This window comes from Montipora foliosa, chromosome 14, assembly GCF_036669935.1.
Source record: "Montipora foliosa isolate CH-2021 chromosome 14, ASM3666993v2, whole genome shotgun sequence".
NCBI lineage: Eukaryota > Metazoa > Cnidaria > Anthozoa > Scleractinia > Acroporidae > Montipora > Montipora foliosa.
Genome location: NC_090882.1, coordinates 4415534 through 4433033, shown reverse-complemented (window position 1 = coordinate 4433033; position 17500 = coordinate 4415534). Strand labels below are relative to the sequence as shown.

The following is a 17500-nucleotide window of genomic DNA, read 5'->3' as shown; positions in this document are numbered from 1 at the left end:
ACCTTGGCGATTCGGGGATATCGTATTTTCCTCCTTTTAAAATTAAAGTTAGGCCAGTTGTCACTCTCCGTAATTACTCGGTATTCTGTCCGCGACATTCTATTCAGCATTTCACTAACACGTCTTCCGCCTTGTTGTTTCACATTTTCAAGTTGCGACAGGTGTCGTTAACTTTTAATATAATCGAAGTTCATTTTGTCCGGCTTATGATGTAAAAAAAAAAAAAAGGATCTTCGTGAAGGTCGGAATTTGTTTCTACCTGTTCAACACCAACTCGAAAGTGTTTACACTATGTAAGTGATTCAAATTTCACACGGAACAAGGAGAGCCTGCAAAAGAGATAATAGAAAGTCAGACAGTGTCAGGCGGACTGAAAACTCCGATGCTAGTGTCGGAAACCAAATGGATATTTTCACCGTGATAAACTGCGTCATTAATGGTTTAATGATATTTCCATCCATAACTGGCAACTTCTTCGTGCTGTTCGCAATAGTGACGTCCTCATCTCTTCATTCAGCGTCTAACGTTTTCTTGTGCAATCTCGCTGTCTCAGATCTGCTGGTTGGTTTCGCCATGCAACCGGTTTATATTGCCTATGGGCTCGTTACAAAATCGCGTCCTATTTTGACCATCACTGCCCGTTTGTTATTTGGCGTGTGTTGTGGTGTTTCTTTATGCTTAATGACGGCGATGAGTGTAGATCGCTTCCTAACTCTGCATTATCACTTGCTATATCCGAACATGATGACACAAAAACGAGCGTTATACGTTTCATTTTCGCTCTGGTTCATCGCTATTGCTTTGTCAGCCTTCAGCTTGTGGCATGGAAGCCAGGCCGTTCTGGCAATTGCTATTCTCATCTGCTTTATTGTTTCCTGCTTTTCATATGTCAGAATTTATCAAATCGTTCGCCATCATCGTTCTGTCATCCAATCGCAACAAGTTTCCGTTCAAAGGGTTTCTACTTCTCTGGCCATTAAAAGCGCTATCAATACTTTTATTTACTTTATATGCATGGTATTTTGTTATTTCCCAATGTTCACTTCAATGCTGATTTATACTATCAACCCTGGCGTAAGCTCCGAGTATTGGACAATCACCAACACCTTCGTATTCATGAACTCGTCACTAAATCCACTGCTATATTGTTGGCGACTACGGGAACTCCGATCGGCGGTCTCAAAGAAAATGAGGAAGATGTTATGCAAGCAAACAGATGAGACTCCACGAATTCCAGTTTTCACTCTTCAACAAAAATAAGTTTTGATATCGAAAAATTTATTAAGCAATGTAATGGAAGAGACGGAGTGACACTTCCATGAGGCACACCGAGTGTATAGCATGCTCTTTTAAGAAAGATGGTGGCCCGTTCTATCACGTGATACATGCTTACGAGTTTCAAGACGCAAACAAGGTGGTTATGATGCGTGCTAGGATAAAAGAGTGCGGATGTTTTCATGGCGAGTGGGCCATACCCTTCCCAGCAACCGTTGCAGACCTCCGGTCGGGAAGTCTTCACGAGAACGTCTCAGTATGGCGACATATAAGCAGTTCAGGAATGAGTGAAACGATTTAAGGTGTTTGGACAGTTCTAAAGCACTTGTACTTCCATTTCTACCATATTTATGCAGTTCTTGCCTAGAAGCTCAAACTTTGCCACTGATAAGTCCAACCACGAATGTTATATTTTTCACAGTCAATGTGCTCTGCAGGCTGTTACCACGGTAACGCATGTAGAATAAAACAAGGCCTAAAAGATGCTTATTCCTCATTTATACAAAATTCATTCCGTTTTTTGCAGCATTTGCTTACTTCAAATAATAGAAATAAAGAACGTTTAAGAGGTGTTATCACAGAATTTAAACAGACGGATTTTTCATAATTCGTTGATAGACGTTTATCAGTTTTCCCAAATTTCTGATTTCTTTACAGACGACTCATTTGTAGTTGGAAATATTTTTAATTCCAAATTTCTGCAACTCTAATGACGGATTTGCGGGAAAATTAGTAAAACAGCCAACAGCCCTTGGTCTCAATTTTCTGAGCTAATGCCCACGTAACGGAAACGAATTTACATCACATTTCTAAGACCATCGCGACAAGGAAAAATTAAAATTTTTGCCATACTCGCCATCTTTGTTTTGGTTCGACAAATCCGCACCGGCCTTCATTGAATACCACTGCCCGAGGAAAAACTGCAGCCACTTTAAGAATGTGAATGTCATGCGTCGTCTAGCGTGACACTCAGCTGGCGAACGTTGACTGCTTGCAGACCGAAAGTGCGCATAAACTGCGTAGCGACATAGTACATAGAACAACGAGGGAGAGTGCAGCTGAAAAGAGGACTCTGGCTACAACAACATTTTATGCGGTCGACATTTACATGTAGATTATCAAACGGTTCGTCTTCTTGTCAACGAAGCCGTGGAAGCAGTTCTCACTTCCCGAAAGTAGGATCTCCATCGAAGGACTAGTAACCCTGGAGGTTAGGTAGCCAGTATCAACAACACCGTCCAACAAAATCGAACAGATGTAGAAGCCGTTTACTCCGGGCCTTTAGTCTGCAAAACGACGTGTCCTGACAATTTTTCTGGTTTTGACGAGAACGTAGGCATACTGATGACTCCGTAATTTACGACTCGAACCAATTTATTTTCAGGATACTTTGCCCACATTGTAGGACACGCACGTGAACGAGATGAGAATAATCGCGAAAGACTTATCATTAAGTCGATAAATCCACGTCAATAGCTACACCAACGAAAACGTCCCCTAAAATAAATATTTTCGCTACCGATAGTCTTTTGCGATTAATCTTAGTAAAGTATGTTTTTCATGTGTACAATATTGGCGAATTATCCTATATCTAGATAAGTGCAAACAGTTTTGAACTCAGTAAATGAGAAAATGAATCGCATTCCTTATGTTATGCCCATCTTGTAGTCAAAGCCTTTAATTCAAAGCGTCTATTATTTGTCAACAAAACCGAAATGAAATCCAAATGGTAAAGCTCCTTCCACTGGATAGTTTCGGAAGGGAAGCAAACTCTCAGTCAGTTATTTTTTATTGCACATAATTTCTATACTTTTCTCGAGATCATCGTAACGGTAAGCGACTAAATTCAAGATTTCGAGAAAACGTGAACATAGAGTATTGTTCATTCTCTATCACCTTTCTTCAAAGCCTTCCGTTCCGTTGCAGTTGTGGAATACTGCGACCTTAGATTGTAAATCTTCGCAATATAAAAAAGAGCGAAAGTGCTTTACGATAGGGCTTGACGTTGCTTGTTTTTGCGTAACATCCTGTTACGACATTACTAATTGCGGTGATAGAATCGTTGCCTTTTTAGTAAGTCAAAATTAATCTCATTTAACGTGTTACTCCATTTCATCGATAAAAACACTGACACGAGGAAATGTCAAGTACGATAAGACACATGATGTCACTCACCGCGAAATACTGGATTAAATTTTTCACAATATCACCTTGATAAACGTCTAATTAAAAAGAATGATTTACGTTTTTAGTAAAAAAAACCTGTCACGTCAAGAGTTTTTAGTCAAGAAGGAAAAACTGGATTTGTCGACGGGCCTCAATTTGTTTTCTTTCACTGAACTCGAACCACCTGTCATTGCTGATAATTAACAATATTTTATTTGCTTTCTCAGGAAATGCATTAATTCGAAAAACGTTAAGCTGTTCAAGTCATGAACCACTAATGGTCGTCAAGGTCTGTGTGTCAAGAACGTGCGACTCGAAGAGCTAAAAAGTTGAGGGAAAAGCACCGCTATGGACCAAAAAATTGTCGTTGTGATTGCATGCGTTTTAAATGCACCGTTGATTGTTGTCTCTATCATTAGCAACGCGCTTGTTTTAGCAGCCATACGAAGGGCACCATCACTTCGTCGAGAACCGTCCACCGTTTTCCTGGCGAGCCTCGCTGCTTCAGATTTCATTATTGGATTTGTTGTTCAGCCCTTGGTTCTCGCCGACCTCCTTCATCACGGCCAACCGGGAATATCACATGCAAGAAAGACATTTCCAACACTAGTTGGCTGCGTGTCTATTTGCACAATGGCTTTGGTAAGCGTAGATGGCTTCTTGATGTTACATTACCACATGCGATACCCAGAAGTGATGACTTTTCAACGAGCGATATTTATTGCGGGGTCTGTATGGGTTGGATTTGGTCTTCTTTCAGGTCTTAGCTTCTGGAAGTTCACCGTTTATTTTCTAATTGCGGCCGTAGCTTTTCTTATTAGCATATTAATCTCTATCTTCTGCTACGCGAACATCTATCGAATCATCCGGCAACACCAGTCTCAAATTAGCATTGTTCAACAAGCTGTGGAAAGCATACACTCTGAAGGCGACCGAAACATGGCAAAGGCAAGGATAAAGTCCAAAAACATATTTATATTCCACGTTTTGAGAGTTTTGGGTTATTTTCCTGTGCTAATTTACATGATTATGTTATCGACCTCCCAGGAGCCACCAAAGGTTTGGATACTAGCTGAAACTATGGCGTATCTTAATTCCGCCTTGAATCCGTTTCTGTTCTGTTGGCGGATAAAAGAGCTTCGAGAGGCCGTTTTTAAGATAACGAAAAAGATTTTTAGGCAAGAAAGAGAAGCACGTGAAGAAATACGGATGAGTTCAAGAGCGTAGTATGATGAATATCGGACTCAGTGATGCAATGTTACTTCAGTCTCTGCCCTAAAGAAGCTAAGTATAAGATCCGGATTTGACCTTTTTATCATAGGATTCAGCTGTAACCTTGTTATTTTTCTTTTCGTTTCAATTCCCAACCAACTTTTAATTTATTGATTGATTGGATTCCTATTAATCCACTGTACATTTTACATTGACTTGTCGATTTTGCTTCAAGTTTCATAAGTACATTTTGTTGAATGAAGCTCTTTGCCAGAGCGATAACCACTAGGCTACGAAAGGAAAATATTTAATTGCCGATTTTGTACATAAGTGAACACAAACTTGTGTACTTTTCTAAGGAAAGGTCTCACCTTTTTTGACATGTAATGGTAGAAAAGAATAAAGCATATGTTTACCAGTTTTCAATCGAATCAATGCTCTCTTGATTCAGATGGGATGGCCAAACCGGCAATGACTGCGCGTTGCGGACCGAGGACTGGAATGGGGAGTGACAGGAATGCTGTTTTGACGTCACAAACTGCTTTCGAATAGACCATATTCGTAATCTCAGTATTGGATTGGAACTATAGCTTGCAATGGAGGCTAATGCGAGGGAATCTTTTCAAATGCAAACACTTCTTAATATATTCCCCGCATTAGCCTCCATTGCAAGCTAGTTCCAGTCCAATACTGAGAATACGAATATGGTCTATCGGAACGGAGTTAATTAGTGACTTCAAATGAAATGTAATTTCTGACGAGTGAGAGACCTGGGAGCGAATTAGTCAGAAATTAATATTATGATGGCAGGTTATAGAAGCTCCGGTTCTGTCATGTGATCTTGCTTTTCGCGGAGGATTTTTTAACATTCTACACCAGTCAGTCAGTCTTCCATTGCTTTAGATGGGGAACACATTTCCACCTTTTTGGGCTAAAAAAATAAGGAGTGTCTTTTTGGTAGTTTTTCGTATCTGGTGTGATACCTTATTCAAGTTTTTCATACAGGTTTGTATATTGCGACAAGTATCTCAGTGTGCAGTTTACTATTACTCTTCCAGCACGTGTTTTCATCAGATGACTGACTGTACACTCCTAATAAACTATTTCACTTTAAATGATCGTGTTGGTGGACTCAGAACCATAAGTATTTGACCAAGAGTCCATTAACCAAGACTAAAGCCACATTTACACTACACAAAAAAACTGGGTCCGGACCCAGCAAAAAGTTGGTACGGACCATACATTTTTGCGGTGTGAACTATCCTTTCCAGGGGCCCGCTTCTCGAAAGTCCCGAAAACTTTTCGGGCCTGAAAAGCCATTTGTGAAACTGGCAACAACTTGCTTTGGAAAGGCAACCTTTTGACATGTTAAAAAGGTAACAAAATGCAAAACGAGAGTGAAGTTTGACGCCTTAAAATCCCTCCCTTCTTGAGATACAGAGGGAATTGTGACACCCGAAAATGGCCCGTAAAGTTTCGGGACTTTCGAGAAACGGGCCCCAGGTATTCATAAAACGGATGTAGACCCGTATTTCTCTGATTTTGAGACAATAGGCAGCTATGGCCCCAAAACCGGAAAAAGAGAAAAAGAGTCCGGACTCCCTTATGGGGAAAAACTCTAATCCTAATTGCGAAAATCGGCAGTGTAAACGGTTTGCTAATAACGGAGCCTTAAGGCCATTTTTTTCATGAGCCCAACCCAACTTTCACCTGTGTAAACGGGAGAGAAAAATTGTTCTAGACCACTTTTTAATGAATCCGTCCCCGGTTTTCTTTGTAGTGTAAATGAGCCTTAAGAATCAGCAGGTTTGTCCCCATCAGTGTCAGAAAAGTCCATTTTCGAACCAAGTTTAAATCTCCCGGGGTTAAGATTCTTTATCTTTTCATTATCACGTAGCAGTCACATTTAAATGATATGGAAATACCTGTAACAAAACGTTTTATTCCCAAAGAGTTTAAATAGCCCTTATTCACGATGGCCGCCATGTTGGATTTGCTATTATCATGCAACTTAGCTACACACTTCTGAGGGGGCAAACAACACAAGTTCGAGAGGTTATTACGAACATCTTAGCCACACAGATGATCTTTTTTTTCACGTTCATTGAATGTTACTCTCCTATGTAGTAAAATAGAATGATTACACAAGTTAATTCGATGTTAGTGAGAAATGAGGAGATAACGAAGTAGAAAATCAAAATGTCAAAGGCAATCAAAGATATAAAATTACTGTAAAAGGTACTTACTTCTTAATTCTTAATTCTAAAATGTACTTTTAGCAATGTTATTTCAATATTTCGACAAGGCGAAATTAATTTGCATGACAATTTGAAAACCAACATGGCGGCTATCGTGAGGAAGGCCTATTGCGTTAGCCGATTTGCTCTATTGTTTATTTTTCACTCTCGGGTGATTGACTCTTGATTTGACAATGTTTTTAAAGTGACACTGAAAATTCAGCATTAACGCTACTTACTTCGACTTTCAAGGAACACAGTGGGAACGCTGAGTTTGACGGTATCTCGCATGTCTTTGACTTTGCTATAACCGTGTCATCTGCTATAATAAAATCAAAACACGGGTCACAAAGTAAAACTGTGAAACAGTAGGCCACTACCGCTTTATCAATATTCAGACAATTAAAAGGCTCTACGATTAAATCTAAATCTACGTTTTATCGAAATCATCTATGAGAATAGAATTAGGCCAGACACAGAAGATGGTTTATTAAAGCTCTTTTTCACTTGTACAATTTCCTCCTTTATTTGCCGCTAAAACACCCTCAAGTAACCTAGCACTTCACATTACACTCTAATCAGTACACTCTGTTCAAATAAGTGCTTCACAGCCAACGTTTGCAAAAATGTAAGCCTTCCTTGTACGATCCGCTTTAGTCAAGCTACCTTGGTATGACTGTATTTGCAAAGAATTATGAGCCGAATAGAAAACACAATAAATTTGCAAAAACGAAGACTTTCATTTTATACAAAGATTCACGCTCTCCGTTGTCGATAACTTCTGAAACACTAAACTAAACCAGAACACGGTATTCATAGTTAACACCATTTATTCCAAAGGCAAAAGGAGACAAATTTCGATATTTTTTTGACGTAACGTCATTGCCACCATGTTGGTGGACAAAAATCAAAAGATCTCTCGTTAGCTCCTATGGTTCGTCCAATAGCAATTATACACCATATCATTGTTATCGTGCTTGCAAACCATCTACTTCTATATTGTTACAGTGTTGAAAACCGGGTGAACTTGAGGCCGAACGAGCGAATGAAGGTTGTCTGAATGTTACTGGCCAGACCCGGCCTCATTAACACAAAACCAAATTTTCGCCTTCTAATGCTAAAGAAGTTGTCCACGGTAGGACGAGTTGTTTTCCTCAGACGCCCCAAGCCAAAATTAATGTTAGTCGCCTTGGATCATTTTTATTATGGGCTCACCTCTCGACTTTCTTTTTAAGTTGTACTTTTACGCCATTTGGATTTATTAAGCGTGAATGAACTTTCTAAAGTCTGCTCACAATTGTTTCCAGCTGTGTGTATGAATCAGCAACAATAAAGTTGAATGGTGCATGGCTGACTGGTTCGGGATATAACTTACCAAGCTTCGCACTTTTTCCGGGTTTCCCCTGAAAGCTCAATTTGTTGTCTGTAGTTAATACGACAATGCCATATTGGAGAAGAACTGTGAATGACAGAAGTCCTGACCACAGCAAGAGGCATCGTTTTCGTGCCAAAAAGAAACGTTTAAATCTCATTTTGTTGCGACAAAGCCAGCTGGGCAATTCTGAGAAGAACGTGTTAACATTGCCAACCGGGAGAGAGCGTTTCTATGGCTCTTGAATATCGTTAGATCATGTTTCTCTCTCGGTGTCTTGATATAATTTTCGTATCAATGTCACCTTTCACCCAGGCGAAACAAATTTTATTAGGGTATTGATGAAAAATTCTTGAAAACTGGAAATCAAAGCTTCATTGCTACTCAATTGAATTAAATTCCATTTAAAAGGTTTCCTTACATTTCTGAAGGACATGAAATGAATGCCAAGATACGCCTTTTTGACAATGGGACAATTGATTAATTCATTCACATTTCAGATTGTCAAAAACGCGCTTGTCATTTATTAAGCGGAGTCCACGTACAAAGGCAAACAGAAAATCCCACAGCAGCGAAACTTCCGCATTTTCCGCCACACCTCCTGGCATATGCTGGTTCCACTTGCCATTAAAACCAATTTTGTAATCTTAATGCAAATGCACAGCCGTCTTTTCATACTCTACGTGGGAGAGCTTGGAACAACTGCACAAGATACGCCGCTCAATTTCATCACGGCATTATTATTATTATTCTGTATTCCATATTCCGTCGCTGCCAAGTTCTTGCATCCTGACAGCAGATGCTGCATTCATGCTATGTTTCCTCCACATGACCTGCACTGAAACATCTGTCTCTCCGATACCTCTTATCCTCTTCCAAGCTCTTGTTTCCACTTCCCACTTCTCAATTCCCACTTCCCTCCCCCTCTCTTCCTCTTCCTCTTCCCTCTTCTTTCTTCCCTCTTCTTCCTTCCTTCTTCTTCTTCTTCTTCTTCTTCTTGTTTCCGTCCTCCTCCTCCTCCTCATTCTTCTTCTTCTTCTAACAATAAATATTTTGCATGTGTAGCGTCTCCGGCTCAAACCCTTCATTACCACTCGCCACACGCTTTCCTTTCATGCTTGAAGAAGCGACCGAGTGCGACTTCTAAAAAGTCAAAACTTGATAAAGCAATTCAAATACAGTTGAGAGTTCCGAGCTCAGAACATATTTAGTGGATTGTTATAAGATAGCTTTTAGCTTTTATAATTTTCTACTGATTACATCGCAAGAATTTGTAAATCCTCCTTCTACCATCTTCGCAACATCAGTAAGATAAGGAAGTACATGTTATCGACCACTACTTGCTTGTTCATGTCAGTTCGTTTCTTCAAAACTGGATCACTGCTTCTCTTTACTCAATGGCCTCCCAAACTAACTTCTAAACAAGCTACAGCATGTCCAAAATGCCGCTACTCGTTTTGTAACCCTGTCAAGAAAACAAGAACACATATTACACCTATCCTGTTTAACCTTCACTGACTGGCTTCCCATAAATTTCCGCTCCCAATTGCTTCCAACTGTCTGTATGAATCAGCAACAGTACAGTTGAATGATGGTTGACTGGTTAGGGTTATAAAGCTCGTCTCAAAACTGAAGCCCCGTCCACGCGAGCAATCGTTATGTGACAATTTTATGTGGCAAATACATTTGATCGCGAAGACAGCACAACAAATAATTGTTGACAATTCGCAGTTAAGTGGGTCAGCAATGCCTTTGGCCAGCAGAGAAAAAGCAGAAACATGGCGAGGTTACCTAGTCGTTCTCCAATGGCACTCACCAGGGACTTTTTAGATTGGAAGACGAGGACAATGTCGCCCTTCAATCTCGTTCCCAGAGCTCACGTGTCTTTTGGTCAGCGCCAAGACACGGAGCTCTGGAATAACCAATTTCTCGAACTGAGCTGATTGGCTAATTGATTTGTCAAACTGCTCATGCGTTAACTACCGAGTGAGAGACGGTCAACATTCACTGCCATCCCTCAAACTGGCATTTCCCTTTTTATTCAACTTACACGACGTACAATCTACTTCAGACTTCAAATCTACTTCAAAGAAACAAACATTTCAATGTGCAGAGAACATTCAGATTAGGCGAGTCAAAGAGTTGAATCCGGATCGATGGGTTCTCCTTGCATTTTCCAATATCCACTAGTCTAACGAGACAAGCTCCTGGAAAATCGAATTTTTTAGAGTAATGACATGGTAGTACCCAGTAAAACAAGTAAAAGCTAACCGTCTTCAAAGCGGCTTTTAGACCTAAGTACTGTAGATCAGAGCGGCTTTGCTTAGAAACGCTATTTTTTGTTGAACTAAAGCTCTAATTCTGCCTGTTTTCATTCCTTTTACAGCGATAAGCTTCTCATATTGAGATGGGATATTGCGTCGCGTAGTTGTAAGGAAATGCACCAATGTCAGTTTGACGGATGGCCATTAGTGTTGCCCGTGAGAGACTGTGAATAAGGAAAATGTTCCGCAACCGCGCACAAACTACGACAAAAACAGCTTTAGCTATAGTGGCGCAGTTTTGTGGAACAGTTTGCCATTAGAACTAAGGAAAGCAGAGTCCCTCAATCAATTCAAACGACTGATTAAAGAGGTTATCTAAACCATTATTCTAGAAACGGCATTCATGGAAAGCAGCTTTTATTTTGTGATATTGCGCAAGGTAGTTAATGCAGTTAACATAGTTTTATCTATACTTGGTTTTAAATTTTTAATTGTACATATGGTTTTTATATTGCTGATGAATTGTACCGTGGTTAAATAGAGATTAAATAAATAAAGTGTACCATAGCTTGTAATTTGCGAATATGGCGCAAAAACTGTCCAACTGAACTTGTAAACGCGAAGATTTGTCGCTGCTGTTGTAAACCCTAGCTTGAGTTCTAATGATCGCCCAATTACACTTTTCGGTAAAACAGGAACTCCTAAAATCTGCGAGTTCCGTAAAATGATTATTCCAGAGCTCCGTGTATCGGCGTTGACCAAACGTTTCGTGGACTCTAGAAACGAGATTGGGAACGAGATTGGAAAACTCGTACTTGTTGCAGTCCTCTTCCTTCGATCTTAAGGTCCCTACGAAGAGGTAGGCATTTGCCACATTTTTCGTATTTGACAACTTTATTTGTCACATGAAAGCTAACACGCCAGCTTTTCAGCAAATACATTTGTCACATAAAAATTGGCTTATTTCCCTCGTCTACACGAGCAAATGAAAATCGTCACATAAAAGTTGTTTCGTTCTGACTATCCTCTGATAACTCAATTTTTTGTCTTTACCACCACTCAGTGTAGTTAATAAGATACTGCCATACTGGAGAACAACAGTTAATGAGACAAGTCCGTAACCGTGAATATGCACACACTAAGCAGTTTCGTAAGCCAAGATAAAATCACCCGCTTTGAACTACACGGGCCAGTTACACAAGGCAAAAGTAACTAAATTGCCCCGGGGGGGGGGGGGGGTACTGCCATATATGGACTATATAGGTACGTGCCGCTGTGAAGGGTATGGTTTTCAAGCAGTTTACTCTCGGAGAGAGTATATAAATCATAGCCTTTCGGTCTAGAATAGAGCATCATTTTTCACGAAACTGACCAGTCGGTTGACGATTTTATCAAGACTAAGGAAACCAGAAATTCCCACTCAAGAATATAAAAAAAATGAAATCGGCAAAGTTTAAGTTTACGTAACTCAGCCTCAACAGTGTCAATAAATGGCTATCTTGAAACACCTCTGGATATTATTAACTGTCAAGAATCGGAATTTAGACGGAAATCGGTGGGAGTTTACTCTAGTATAGGGTAGCAAAATTCAGCTGAACTAGCTCTGGTATAGGCAAAGGGTTCAAGGGTCTCAGCGGCACAGCCCCACCCAGAAATTCCTAAAGTGCCTCCCCACGGGCTAAATTGCTTTACTAATCTAACATGCTCTAAAAAATCATATTCATTTTTATCATTTGCATTTCAAATGAAATTCTGAGATCGATATCCAAACTTATTATGTGTTTGGTTTCTTAATCCATCATCGTCACTGCAAAATTGCAAACTACCGTCGTTGAAGAAATTTATCAGCTCAGAGGAATCGTGAATAAATACACAGCTTGATAGTCTAACACAGTAGCCAAAACAAAACCTTGCGTTAATGTTGGCAGTTTTGACAAAGATATCGATGTCAGGCAGCTTTCGAATCTCTAAACATTTACGTATTAATTGCCAAAAAAGCAATTGAATTTTCACAATCACAAAATTTAGGGAGTAACATCAAAAGTAGTTTTGTTTCGCTACGCGATAACGGACGTTTCAACTTCACTCGATAAAGACTAAAAGATCATTTTTAAAAACTGTTAGATCTTTAACAGCCATTTTTATTCTTCTAGAGGATGTTATTATGCAACAATTTGAAGGAATATTTGAATGATAACCCCTTGCATTCTTCTGGAGTACATATATCATCCTTGAAGCCTGTTGATTGAAGGCGTTGTAGAGCTAAGTCCTTCCAAATGCCCAGTCTGGTCGGTCAGTTTTGTCAAATGGAGAGCGTGGGACCTAACACGTTCCGGAAACGACACTAACGACGTGGAAACCGTCGAGAAGAGAAAATAAATGCACATTAATCAGGATGAAAACACCGACAAGCCACATAACAAGAAAATTAAGAAAAATTCTGCGTAGATTTGACAATGCCTGGCTGGCAAATTTACCTTAATAGTACTCTCTTCTGGATCATGATATTGCCAGTTGAATTATATGGATATATACTTCATTAAAAGACACCAGTGTATTTTTTTATCGCGAATTTGTAAGGAAAAGCGAAATGAACGTTTATTTGGAATCAAGAAAGCAAGAAACTTCAGATGTGCACAAAGTTCGTTGAGTTCTAAATTACGTCGAAAGGTGTTTTAAGACGGCGTTGACAATGTGCGTGGAAAAGTAGCTAACAATAAAGGGATTAGTTCAACAGGTTGCCCATTGAGGCTACATCCATGCAAATTGGCCTAAATTTGTTCTCCATAACCTTGGACCTTTCAACAAAGGGATATAATTACTGCATTTTGATGAGAAAACATGGTTAACTTCCGTATTGGCTCGTGTACTCCGATTAAAAAGAAATTTGAACTCTCAAGTGCAAAAGCATCTTTTGTCCTTGAATTTGTTTACCTCGGAAATTGTGCTCGATTTGAGTTTACTTAATGAGGGCAGAAAAATGACAAGTCATTGTCTCCGGCTAAATATAGAAGTTTTGAGTTAATGGCAATCTGACACTTAAAAATAAATAGCCATAGTTTAGCCTGAGAAGATAAGAGGAAATTTTAAAAGCAGATCGCAGCATTGTGTGAGTACATCTATCTTTCCTAGTTGTTGGTAATATACTAGACTAGTACTTGTTTGAAATAACTTAGTTTGTTTCATGTACGAACATTTTTCAAAAATTAACGATCTGCTTTCATCGATATCGTTTATGTTAAATAATTTTCCTAGAAACATTGGATGTTTGTGTTATTCTTCCGAGTGTTTTGTTTTTGTCTGCACAATCGTGTAAATAGTATGAACTTTATTTCCGTCTACGGTTAGTTGATAAGGATAGCTGTAGTATTTGAATTGTTCTACATCCAGTCACCTCTCAGTCTAATAAGTTTTTGAAAAATGTCTGATGGTTTTAGTCCAAGAAGACTTGTTAGCAGTGTTATCAATGGGAGAATTGTTTGCCCACAGGAAAATTCCCAAACAATAGGCCTGGCACACATGGTACAAAATCCGCCATGCTGGAGGGCAAGCTCAAAGGCAAGTCAAGCTTGACTGGTTCAGGTCTCTCTGTTTTAATGTCCCAGTGGGGAAATAGTAATGAGCTCGCCCTCCAGCATGGCAGATTTTGTACCATGTGATTGTTTGTTGCAAAAGGTCTATTAGTCAAAACTTAATGCCAAGCGGTACGCCCTAAATATCATTTTATTTTGTCCTTTCCATATATTTGCCAAAGAAAAAACGAAATAACTTGAAAGTTTTACCGAATTTCAAAGGCCATTTCACACATTTCCGCCGCCTGTGGAATAATCATGAAGAATAAACATCAAAGGAGCTGCATCCAGAATGATCTCTAAGAGAAAGTAAAGGCACTTTTTTTCATAAAAAAATAAAGTTTTTAAAGTTCTATTTTTTCCTTTAAGTGATGCCTTTGTTTTCCAGCGCCAGGTGCAGTGACCACGAAAGGTAACATAATATCAGTGACGGAGATGGCATCGCAAAATACATGAGTCAAGGCATTGTTGTTTCAAGCTGTCCATCCCTTGAGATATGTTACACAGGGTATGTCACGCATTACACGTCACGCCAAAACTGGAGACCTCGAGTTCACGACATTTTAATTCCCTTGATTTTCCCTGTCTGATAAAATCGATCGAACTATGCGAAGAGACAAGATTAACATGCTAACTATCAAACTAATAGGTTTAAGGGGCAAATTCCGAAATTTTTAGCAAAAAGTATCAATTGGCAAGCACAAGGTTTCTTTCCAGCTAGACCTCTCCGAGTCCTCATCTCTCTAAACATTTACTATAAATTAAAGAAGCATTTATTTGTTCCGTATAGCTGGCCATTTTAAAATTTCGATTAGGAGTTTTCAAAAAAAAACGCAAATCCTGCATCTAAAAATTATAATAAATGAATGCACTAGTTAACATGCCCTGTTATTGACCTCAACACTATGTGATATCGCCACACTAATTGGCGGTCTCTCCACCTGTTTTCACATCTCTGCTCTGTTTGCGCAATAAAATAATTACCACGCCGCTATGAACGTCTTTCCGTGAGATTTCCGTCTGTATCTGCGTTATTTTTAAGGCGAAAGAAGAACTTCAACCCACGGGGTTAACTAAACGTAACAACTCTGCCTTGTGGCCTACCTGCATGTCGCGTTGAAAGATTTTCTTTTGCACCTTTTGTCAAGTTAATTGGACACTTTAAGCCGTTACGTCTACGAAGCGACAAATCTATAAATGTGCATTCAAAATTGAACTTCGTGTTTTTCAAACTTAATTGACCAGAAAGAACGACATGAAAAAATCTGAAGCGGAAAAGTATATCTTCTTTCCAAACTTCAAAAAAGTAAACAAAATTTTTCCTGTTTTTCACGCAAAGTCAAAGGATCCAACTGGTATCATTAGGCTGTAATTAATAAATAAACTGCCACGCCTTCACTCTTTCAACGGTGCTTGCAAAAATTGACTGAAAACTGCTTTGGTTAGTTGTACAAACACATCTTGTCTCACGCAATCACGCTTTGAGATAAACTGAATTTTTACAGAGGAAATGAGAATCTGTAACCGCATACTTCATTGTACAAACACTCGACATGAGTTGTTTAAAACAACTAACAAAAGTATCGAGAAAGAGGGGTTTCAAGCTACGAATAAATTTTAAGAACGTGTCGATCAGTTGCGACAGCTACGAAGAAGTGGGCTAACAATGAATGGCAGGTAAGCCATTCAACAGCTTTCAAGTGTTCGCTTCAACTAATTGGCTTTTATTTGGTTCGTTTCCAGGTCTCCCATGGTGCACGGCACAGTGGCATGGCCAAGTACTAAACGTGGCAGAGAGATTTCATTCCAACAGTGTTAATCAGAGCAGCGAGGTGCAGTCAAGCTTCAAATACCTTTGAACCGTGCAGTCATCCAAAAGTCAAATACGCCATTCAACATGGACCCTGCTTTTTACTACAAACGTTTCCACAACATACCCGCTTTGAAATATTCTCGGGATCCATTCCCGAGGGTGACAAAAGGAACTTCCCCTCCTGCACAAGACTCAACTGACAAGAATAATTCAACAAGTCCATGCATCCAGATGCCGTTTCAAGACTTGCGGAAAAACAATTTTCAGGGATACAGTTTCAGAATGGCTCCTGCTTTTGCTCCAAGCCCATCGAAGGGAAAAAGATTTTCAATGACCTACGTCGGTCTCATCGCCAGTGCGATATTACGTTCTCCAGAGAAGAGGCTGACCCTGTCACAGATCTATCAAGTCATTGAGAAATCTTTTCCAGAGTTCACACTATCGAGAGTTGGCTGGAAAAACACAGTCCGCCATAATCTCTCTCTGCACGATTGCTTTGTGAAAGGAGAAATCTCCTCAAACGGAAAGAGTTGCTACTGGGCTATTCATCCCGCTTACATGGCAAGATTCAGTAAGGGGGATTTTCGCAAACGAGCTCCACGGGAATTGTGTAGAATCGAAAAGCATACAAGCATCGCTCACACCAAGTATTACCAAGCACAATCTTTCGTCCCGACTCACGAGTTTGGAGAAAACAGCTCGCCATTTTCATTTCCTTTCCCGGCTTCCCAAGCGCTGGGTCCTGCACCTCCAAATTCTGCTTTCACGCCCTACGTTAGCTCAGCTGTCCATTGTGCTACTGGGTGTCTCCGTGACTACAAGCCTTTCCAATATCACTATCTGCTCTCTCCAGTAAATGTCACCTTCAGCGGCTCGCATCAAAGAGAAAGGGGCTACGAGTTGAAAAAGCCATCATCTACCTCCCAGTGAAGAAGAACCGAAATTAGTAACCATAAACCAAACCAACGAGATGCAAACGTTTTTCACAAATCGTACAAGAAAAACCTAGAAGAGCAGAATAGTTAGGAACAGGAAACAGATAATTGCCCCCGAAGGAATTTAAATCCGGGGGGAGGGGGGGGTAATCAATTTGGTCCGATCGGATGAGCACTAAATTGATGTAAAAATATAGTTTGTATCGCCAGATAAATTTATGATGTGCATGTCAGAGGGGCGGAATGAATGGGTCTTAATGACGTTTCATCACCAACCAGCACCCACGAGTAAGTTTACGTAAAGATGACGTAAAAGCATTGATGCCCAGGAGAGAAATCATCGCCTCCTGCAGTTTTTGGGGCGTAAATTTGAATTGTCTCGCGTAAATCGTAATACCCAGATTGCAAAAATGACATGTCAAGTTTCCATCCTTTCCAAAGCTCTTAGTTTCTTTGTACGAGCGTGAATTTGTTAGTTACTATTTATTTGCCTTGTTTTTGTTTTTTTGTCAACGATAATAAATAATTATGAGATAATTTCCGTATGAACAATAATTGTAAATCAAGGTCATGAAAACTGAGATTAGAGCAGTGGAACATAATAGTCAAAACAAAAATTGAATGTCGTAGCTTTAAGAACTATCGTTTTCACAG

The 17500-nt window shown here is 39.7% G+C and overlaps 3 protein-coding genes across 3 annotated transcripts in view; 2 read left to right on the top strand and 1 right to left on the bottom strand.

Annotated features, from left to right (window-relative positions):
• Positions 1-5071, top strand: part of LOC137985679 (melanocyte-stimulating hormone receptor-like) — a 5266-nt gene extending 195 nt beyond the window's left edge. The window contains exons 1-2 of the mRNA XM_068833340.1: positions 1-2485; positions 3669-5071. The exon at positions 1-2485 is cut by the window's left edge and continues 195 nt beyond it. Of these exons, the coding sequence (XP_068689441.1) occupies positions 403-1260 (858 nt within the window). The 5' untranslated portion in view covers positions 1-402 and the 3' untranslated portion in view covers positions 1261-2485; positions 3669-5071. The remainder of the gene's footprint in view (positions 2486-3668) is intronic.
• The window catches only part of LOC137985533 (alpha-1,6-mannosylglycoprotein 6-beta-N-acetylglucosaminyltransferase A-like), a 39033-nt gene extending 29095 nt beyond the window's left edge, over positions 1-9938 (bottom strand). Inside the window, exons 1-2 of the mRNA XM_068833152.1 lie at positions 8266-9938; positions 7130-7212 (exon numbers count right to left, since the gene is read on the bottom strand). Coding sequence (XP_068689253.1) covers positions 7130-7212; positions 8266-8422 — 240 coding nt within the window. The 5' untranslated portion in view covers positions 8423-9938. The remainder of the gene's footprint in view (positions 1-7129; positions 7213-8265) is intronic.
• A 3662-nt stretch (positions 9939-13600) lies between these two features.
• Positions 13601-17500, top strand: part of LOC137985680 (forkhead box protein F1-like) — a 4099-nt gene continuing 199 nt past the window's right edge. The window contains exons 1-3 of the mRNA XM_068833341.1: positions 13601-13635; positions 14487-14606; positions 15842-17500. The exon at positions 15842-17500 is cut by the window's right edge and continues 199 nt beyond it. Coding sequence (XP_068689442.1) covers positions 15996-16841 — 846 coding nt within the window. The 5' untranslated portion in view covers positions 13601-13635; positions 14487-14606; positions 15842-15995 and the 3' untranslated portion in view covers positions 16842-17500. The remainder of the gene's footprint in view (positions 13636-14486; positions 14607-15841) is intronic.